Source organism: Salmo salar, chromosome ssa03, assembly GCF_905237065.1.
Source record: "Salmo salar chromosome ssa03, Ssal_v3.1, whole genome shotgun sequence".
NCBI lineage: Eukaryota > Metazoa > Chordata > Actinopteri > Salmoniformes > Salmonidae > Salmo > Salmo salar.
The window spans coordinates 2,009,763-2,018,689 of NC_059444.1; the positions used below are offsets into that span (position 1 = coordinate 2,009,763).

The window sequence follows — 8,927 nt, forward strand, 5'->3', positions numbered from 1 at the left end:
CAGGACCCCGTCCATTCATTCTGAATAGGATCAGGACCCCCCGTCCCTTCATTCTGAATAGGATCAGGACCCCCCCGTCCATTCATTCTGAATAGGATCAGGACCCCCCGTCCATTCATTCTGAATAGGATCAGGACCCCCGTCCCTTCATTCTGAATAGGATCAGGACCCCCCCGTCCATTCATTCTGAATAGGATCAGGACCCCCCCCGTCCCTTCATTCTGAATAGGATCAGGACCCCCCGTCCCTTCATTCTGAATAGGATCAGGACCCCCCCGTCCCTTCATTCTGAATAGGATCAGGACCCCCCCGTCCCTTCATTCTGAATAGGATCAGGACCCCCCCCCGTCCCTTCATTCTGAATAGGATCAGGACCCCCCCCGTCCCTTCATTCTGAATAGGATCAGGACCCCCCCGTCCCTTCATTCTGAATAGGATCAGGACCCCCCGTCCCTTCATTCTGAATAGGATCAGGACCCCCCCGTCCCTTCATTCTGAATAGGATCAGGACCCCCCCTCATTCTGAATAGGATCAGGACCCCCCCCCCCCCTTCATTCTGATCTGGTCCTAGATCAGCAGTCCTATTCTGAGAAGGTTTATGAATACGGACCAGACCAGTAGAGGGCACTGTCCCAGCTGTGTCTGGTAGTAGAGACTTCATGTCTGAACAGAAGAGATTACATAAAATAACCTGTGTTCTTCAGTGTGAAACAAAACAGGGAAGATCTGATACAGATAACTAACTTCAACAGAAACATAACAATGAGGTTGATTATTATTTACACTAGTTGAATCTAGTTTTGAATGTAAGAGACACTGTGTGTATAGTAAGTCCATGCACGTCCCCTCTAATGGAAGAGATTTGATGCTAACTCCCTCCAGCCGTGCTTGAAGGAGAACAAACTGAGCAGAGGCAGGTAGAGACAAAAAACAACCAACGACGGCAATAAAGAACACATTCGGAATCTGACAGCGATGTCATCGCGTCACGTGTGCGTTTCCCTGACGACACAGCTGCGGTTGGCGCGGAGCTGAGCCAGCTGGGTTCTGAAGCTGCCGCTCTTCTTCCTGGGCTCCTCCTCCCGCGTGGGCGTGGCCTCCTCCTGGGTTAGGGTTTCCATGGTAACGGAGGAGGGAAACACCTGGAAGGTGAGGACCCTGCGTGTACGATCCAGATCGCTGTCGTCGCTGTTCTCCTGCTGGTCACAACATACACAAATGGATCTTTAACGCTAACCGCTAGGGAATTTCACTATCCGAACAGTATCATGAATGTGCGTCGGATATTCAGAATAATAATAATAAAACAAATAAAAGGTTTTTATTTTTACAACAATTGTTAACAGATTATTTCACTTATAATTCACTGTATCACAATTCCAGTGGGTCAGAAGTTTACATACACTAAGTTGACTGTGCCTTTAAACAGCTTGGAAAATTCCAGAAAATGATGTCATGGCTTTAGAAGCTTCTGATAGGCTAACTGACATAATTTGAGTCAATTGGAGGTGTACCTGTGGATGTATTTCAAGGCCTACCTTCAAACTCAGCGCCTCTTTGCTTGACATCATGGGAAAAATCAAAAGAAATCAGCCAAGACCTCAGAAAAAAAATTGTAGACCTCCACACGTCTGGTTCATCCTTGGGAGGAATTTCCAAACGCCTGAATGTACCACATTCATCTGTACAAACAATAGTACGCAAGTATAAACAACATGGGGCCACGCAGCCGTCATACCGCTCAGGAAGGAGACGCGTTCTGTCTCCTAGAGATGAACGTACTTTGGTGTGAAAAGTGCAAATCAATCCCAGAACAACAGCTAAGGATCTTGTGAAGATGCTGAAGGAAACAGGTACAAAACTATCTATATCGACAGTAAAACGAGTCCTTTATCGACATAACCTGAAAGGCCGCTCAGCAAGGAAGAAGCCACTGCTCCAAAACCGCCATAAAAAGCCAAACTACGGTTTGCAAATGCACATGGGGACAAAGATCGTACTTTTTGGAGAAATGTCCTCTGGTCTGATGAAACCAAAATAGAACTGTTTGGCCATAATAACCATCGTTATGTTTGGAGGAAAAAAAGGGGGGGGGCTTGCAAGCCGAAGAACACCATCCCAACCGTGAAGCACGGGGGTGGCAGCATCATGTTGTGGGGGTGCTTTGCTGCAGGAGGGACTGGTGCACTTCACAAAATAGATGGCATCATGAGGAAAGAAAATGATGTAGATATATTGAAGCAACATCTCGAGACATCAGTCAGGAAGTTAACCTGTTGGGGATAGGGGGCAGTATTTGCACGGCCGGATAAAAAACGTTCCCGATTTAATCTGGTTACTACTCCTGCCCAGTAACTAGAATATGCATAGAATTATTTGATTTGGATAGAAAACACCCTAAAGTTTCTAAAACTGTTTGAATGGTGTCTGTGTATAACAGAACTCATTTGGCAGGCCAAAACCTGAGAAGATTCCAAACAGGAAGCACTCTCTCTGACCATTACTTGGCCTTCTTGATCATCTCTATCCAAAACAGGGGATCTCTGGCATAACGTGACATTTTCTAACGCTCCCATAGGCTCTCAGAAGGCGCCAGAACGTTGAATGATGACTTTGCAGGCCATGGGTGAAAAACAGTAGCGCATTTGGTAAGTGGTCGATCTGAGAACAATGAGACTGGGGCGCGCGTGCACGAGACTCCACCATGTTTACATTTTCAGTCTTTGAACGAAAACAGGGTTTCCTGGTCGGAATATTATCGCTTTTTTACGAGAAAAATCGCATAAAAATTGATTTTAAACAGCGTTTAACATGCTTCAAAGTACGGTAATGGAATATTTTGAATTCTTTTGTCACGAAACGCGCCGGGCGCGTCACCCTTCTTTACCCTTCGGATAGTGTCTTGAATGCACGAACAAAACGCCGCTATTTGGATATAACTATGGATTATTTGGAACCAAACCAACATTTGTTATTGAAGTAGAAGTCCTGGGAGTGCATTCTGACGAAGAACAGTAAAGGTAATCCAATTTTTATTATAGTAAATCTGAGTTTGGTGAGTACCAGGCTATCTACTCAGAATATTGCAAAATGTGCTTTCACCGAAAAGCTATTTTAAAATCGGACATAGCGATTGCATAAAGGAGTTCTGTATCTATAATTCTTAAAATAATTGTTATGTTTTTTGTGAACGTTTATTGTGAGTCATTTAGTAAATTCACCGGCAGTGTTCGGTGGGAATGCTAGTTCTGAACATCACATGCTAATGTAAAAATCTGGTTTTTGATATAAATATGAACTTGATTGAACAAAACATGCATGTATTGTATAACATAATGTCCTAGGTGTGTCATCTGATGAAGATCATCAAAGGTTAGTGCTGCATTTAGCTGTCTTCTGGGTTTTTGTGACATTATATGCTAGCTTGAAAAATGGGTGTCTGATTATTTCTGGCTGGGTTCTCTGCTGACATAATCTAATGTTTTGCTTTCGTTGTAAAGCCTTTTTGAAATCGGACAGTGTGGTTAGATTAACGAGAGTCTTGTCTTTAAAATGGTGTAAAATAGTCATATGTTTGAGAAATTGAAGTAATAGCATTTCTAAGGTATTTGAATATCGCGCCACAGGATTCCACTGGCTGTTGAGTAGGTGGGACGCTTAGCCCAGAGAGGTTAATGCTTGGTCGCAAATGGGTCTTCCAAATGGACAATGACCCCAAGCATACTTCCAAAGTTGTGGCAAAATGGCTTAAGGACGACAAGGTCAAATTATTGGAGTGGCCATCACAAAGCCCTGACCTCAATCCTATAGAACATTTGTAGACAGAACTGAAAAAGCGTGTGCGAGCAAGGAGGCCTACAAACCTGACTCAGTTACACCAGCTTTGTCAGGAGGAATGGGCCAAAATTCACCCAACTTATTGTGGGAAGCTTGTGGAAGGCTACCCGAAACGTTTGACCCAAGTTAAACAATTTAAAAGGCAATGCTACCAAATACTAATTGAGTTTATGTAAACTTCTGACCCACTGGGAATGTGATGAAAGAAATAAAAGCTGAAATAAATCATTCTCTCTACTATTATTCTGTCATTTCACATTCTTAAAATAAAGTGGTGATCCTAACTGACCTAAGACAGGGAATTTTTACTAGGATTAAATGTCAGGAATTGTGAAAAACTTGAGTTGCAATGTATTTGGCTAAGGTGTATGTAAACTTCTGATTAATTCATTCATTCATTCATGTAGCACCAACAATGTTATTCATCAGGTCATGGGCTGGAGTAGCTATTTAGCTAGCTAGGCTAATTGAGGCCAGATTATGCGTTTTCTCCACAACCCCATACAGATAACACAACAGCCTACACGTTGGTGCTCGCTGTAGCCTACTTCTCACTTATCTCCATCTTGCATTGCCTTCGTGAACCGTCACTCCACTTGGTACACATTAAGCCTCTTTGCTGCTTTGATTGGCCAACATAAACAACAAGCTAGACAGGTGAAGGCTACCGGTCTTTTTATGGGGCGTACCTCATAAAAACTACACTGAAAAGTGTTGTGGTTTTATTAACTTAAATCATTTGAAATGTCATTGTATATCCCTGTATGTAACAATGTCACATGGATAGTAGAATTTAATTTAGACAAAGGCGAGTGTTATCAAAGGCCAGTGTTATCAAAGGCCAGTGTTATCAAAGGCCAGTGTTATCAAAGGCCAGTGTTATCAAAGGCCAGTGTTATCAAAGGCCAGTGTTATCAAAGACCAGTGTTATCAAAGACCAGTGTTATCAAAGGCCAGTGTTATCAAAGGCCAGTGTTATCAAAGGCCAGTGTTATCAAAGACCAGTGTTATCAAAGGCCAGTGTTATCAAAGGCCAGTGTTATCAAAGGCCAGTGTTATCAAAGGCCAGTGTTATCAAAGGCCAGTGTTATCAAAGACCAGTGTTATCAAAGGCCAGTGTTATCAAAGGCCGGTGTTATCAAAGACCTATACATTTGATTTGTTCACAACAGCGCTAGATATAACTTTGTGAAATAACGCAAATCTGGGCTACCTACCGCCTTTCCATCAGGATCAGGATCGCTATGGAGACCGCTGCTATGGAGACCGCTGCGGTTGAGATTGTTGCATGTTCCCGCCCTCTGACGACTTCCTCTGGACCTCTTCTTCCTCTTCCTCCCTCTGCTCACAGCCTGGCTCTCATATCTCCTCAGGTTCCTACACACAAGGTGTTTGTTACTTCACTGTGTTAAATTCAACCTTTATTTAACTGTGTGACCTCATGTTGTGAGTGTGTGTGTGTGTGTGTGCTTTACCTCTGTAGGAAAATGTGCGGTCTGGAGCAGGCTGGCTGCTCTCCCCTGGTCTGCTCTCTGTGTCTAATCCGGCCCAGATGGGTCCACAGCCTCCTAACAACAACAGTACTGTGGGTTACACACACACACACACACACACACACACACACACACACACACACACACACACACACACACACACACACAGACACACACACAGAGACACACACACAGAGACACACACACACACACACATTCCTCTCTCTTACCCTTTAACGTTCTGTGGTCTTCTGGGTGTCCACTTCTTCATGAGAACCCATTGGTCACATGACAAGGAAGTGGGATCTGATAGACCAATCAGAGAGAAGGGCTATTAGAAATCAGACATCTGCTCAGTGGGTTTGTTTTGCTAGGCAACCAGTCGGTGAAGGACTTCTCTGACGGGGCGGGTGTGTTTGTGTGTATTCACCATTGTCTGTTAGTTTGTCCAGCGGAGTGTTTCTTCTACTCTTGGCTTCTCTGTGAAGTCTCTGACAGGTCAAACACAGACCAGGTGGAAGAGTTAGTGGAGTGGCCTGAACCATGAAGGAGGGGCCAGAGACAATGCTGTCCAATGAGCAGCAGGATTCAGCGTCTGACTCCACGCCTCTTTCCGTCTGCCCCGTCACCTTTCCACCAATCACAGCCTTCCCCTGGCTGACTGACAGCTCTAGTGGCGATGACCCACATTCTGAGACACTGTGGTTTCCACGGTGACGGTCAATCAGGTCGTGATCCGTGGCCTCGTCCGAGATCACGATGCTCGAGTCAGCAGATTCCCAGCCCGGCCCTGCCCCTTCACCCTGCCCTCGCCGCCTCATCCCAGGCTGGCCAGCAGGATCACTGGAGCCCCAGGCTTCAGAGGCCTTTTTGGAGGCTGAGTGACTCAGTCTGGATGGACGCATGGAGCTTCCCCACCTCACACAATACTGCAGATTCACCTGCAACACAGGGAGATCATTACACACACACCCTGCAGATTCACCTGCAACACAGGGAGATCATTACACACACACCCTGCAACACAGGGAGATCATTACACACACCCTGTAGATTCACCTGCAACACAGGGAGATCATTACACACACCCTGTAGATTCACCTGCAACACAGGGAGATCATTACACACACACCCTGCAACACAGGGAGATCATTACACACACCCTGCAGATTCAACTGCAACACAGGGAGATCATTACACACACCTGCAACACAGGGAGATCATTACACACACCCTGCAGATTCAACTGCAACACAGGGAGATCATTACACACACCCTGTAGATTCACCTGCAACACAGGGAGATCATTACACACACCCTGTAGATTCACCTGCAACACAGGGAGATCATTACACACACCCTGTAGATTCACCTGCAACACAGGGAGATCACACCCCCTTGTTCTGGACCAGAACAACAAGGTCTGAAGGAGAAGTAGCTAAATAGCTAGTTGTAATTTCAGACAGAAGATGTGGTATATTACCTGTAAAAAATATAAGGCATGACCCCCCTTTCAAACAGTCCCTTATTTACCCCTTGCTTGCAGGTATACATACCCCTTTTATACATATCAGTGGGTAACTAGCAGATTGGGAGGGGTGGAGGGGTGTGGTTAAAGTAACAGCCCAGTGTTTCCAGATTTCTATGAAATATGACCTATAATTAATTACAATACCAAAAAAGCTTTGTTTTTCCATTTCAAATGAGGGAGGTGTTTTAAACAATGGAAGTGTCAAACATCTACCTGCAAAAAAGCAGAGCCATTCACACAGACCCAAGTCCTGTATTTTGGTTACAGGGTCTGAAAATAGAGGAATCTTGACTAGTTCTTTAGGTGGGTTTTAAAATGTATCATGTTTTTTTCTCTTACCCCTATTCCTTTCAATTATACAAAAAAGCAGCCATAAATTTGTGGGATTTTGGTATGTGTATAAAAGGGATATAGTTAAAGACAACGATTTGTGAACTTTTCCTGTTGAAAAGCGATATCCCAAGTATAAATACTGTAAAATACACACACTAAACAATATGTTGAGTAAAAGGGTTTAGAAACGTGCAAACTTCAAGGAGTATGGCTTTCAAGGTGTTGAGAGGATCAATGAAGAAGAGGGAGTTCTGCTGTCATGATTTACCTGGACCACCTATTCAGATGTACCTTTTGTTATTAAGTAAACAAGGTGTTTAATTGGAGGTGAAAAGGAGACTAGGAGTGGTACTTTAATGTTGTGCTTCTAGCTGCCTACCCTGATGTAGCCACCGGTCTCACCTCCTTGACTTCCTTGGTCTGTCGAATATTGAGACCTGTGAATAAGAAGGACCAACTGTTTGCTGCCTAGCTAGCTATTGCCACTAACGTTACTTCCGTCTGTTGTTGTAGCTAACATGTTGCTAACTAGCTAGCTAAGGTAAAAATGACTTGTACTCAAATCTGACCAGTTAGTTACAACAAATGCCTGAGCCAAACCAAATGATCTACCTGGGATAGGTACAAAGGCAATCTACAAAAACCTATACAGTAGCTAGCTAGTTAAGTAAGCTAACAGAGTTAGCTAACTTTATGTTGTGTTTATGTTAGCCATCAGCTTCAAAAACAGTACTGTTGGCTAACGTTACTTACTGAGTCTCAAAATGTTCATAATCTATCCGTTTAGAAAGAATCATCTCCTTTGCGTCCTGCTTTGAGCTTGCTAACTACCGTAACTAGATGTATGAAAGTAACGGAGGGCGACTGAAAGCGGATTTCGGTTAGTTCTGATCAGGTTTCCGTTAAGGCCGAGAACACAACAACTCACCCTCAGGCAGCTCCTCTCTCGCGCAAAACTCCATTCAAACCTCAGCGCATGCGCACTGGGGACGTGTTGTTCGCCAACGAACGGCTCTTCTTTTCTTTTTGAACGGCTCTTTCTGATAACGGCTCTTTCTGATGAACGGCTCTTTCTGATGAACGGCTCTTTCTGACGAACGGCTCTTCTTTTCTGATGAACGGCTCTTCTTTTCTGATGAACGGCTCTTCTTTTCTGATGAACGGCTCTTTCTGATGAACGGCTCTTCTTTTCTGATGAACGGCTCTTTCTGATGAACGGCTCTTTCTGATGAACGGCTCTTTTTTTTTTTGAACGGCTCTTTCTGATGAACGTCGAGAACCGAATAGCATTGGTGAAAGAGCCGTTCATTCGACTCCCTGATTTGCATTCTACTGCTTTTTTGAGTTAACAAAAAAATGTACGTTTTTCTGCATAAACATAAAGTGGGCGACTCCTCACTGCAGAAACAATAATAAATAGTGTCAATCTGGTCCAGTCTGAATTTTTTCAGTGCATAAAAACAGAAGCACAATCGAGAGCATCCTGTCGGCAGCTGCTCCGCCCACAACCGTAAGGCTCTCCAGAGGGTAGTGCGGTCTGCACAACGCATCACCGGGGGGCAAACTACCTGCCCTCCAAGGACACCTACAGCACCCGATGTCACAGGAAGGCCAAAAAGATCATCAAGGACAACAACCACCCGAGCCACTTCCTGTTCACCCCGCTATCATCCAGAAGGCGAGGTCAGTACAGGTGCATCAAAGCTGGAACTAAAAAACAGCTTCTATCTCC

General features: G+C 44.4%; 1 protein-coding gene across 7 annotated transcripts; it reads right to left on the bottom strand.

Annotated features, from left to right (window-relative positions):
* Window positions 1–759: 759 nt before the first annotated feature.
* LOC106594920 (uncharacterized) lies at window positions 760–8,172 on the bottom strand. 7 transcript variants are annotated; one of them, XM_045714377.1, is made up of 7 exons: window positions 8,124–8,172; window positions 7,598–7,632; window positions 5,762–6,272; window positions 5,562–5,637; window positions 5,314–5,406; window positions 5,056–5,215; window positions 760–1,200 (listed from the first exon to the last, which is right to left on the bottom strand). In XM_045714377.1, exons 1-7 carry the CDS (start codon window positions 8,155–8,157, stop codon window positions 988–990), a joined length of 1,122 nt encoding a protein of 373 aa, XP_045570333.1. In that variant the 5' UTR covers window positions 8,158–8,172; the 3' UTR covers window positions 760–987. The 7 variants fall into 7 exon arrangements, with proteins under 7 accessions (XP_045570333.1, XP_045570337.1, XP_045570331.1 ...); XM_045714381.1 differs by having other exon boundaries at window positions 7,575–7,632; window positions 8,124–8,139; XM_045714375.1 differs by having other exon boundaries at window positions 7,575–7,632; window positions 7,949–8,134.
* Between the last annotated feature and the right edge of the window lie 755 nt (window positions 8,173–8,927).

What these genes read in the sequence shown, in the direction of transcription:
- LOC106594920 (XM_045714375.1), bottom strand. Translation starts at nt 7,992, where the DNA reads ATGATTCTTTCTAAACGGATAGATTATGAACATTTTGAGACTCA. An exon ending in AGACCGGTGGCTACATCAGG is followed by an intron (nt 6,273 to 7,574) that starts GTAGGCAGCTAG and finishes CCTGTGTTGCAG; the next exon opens with GTGAATCTGCAGTATTGTGT. An exon ending in GGACAAACTAACAGACAATG is followed by an intron (nt 5,638 to 5,761) that starts GTGAATACACAC and finishes TTGGTCTATCAG; the next exon opens with ATCCCACTTCCTTGTCATGT.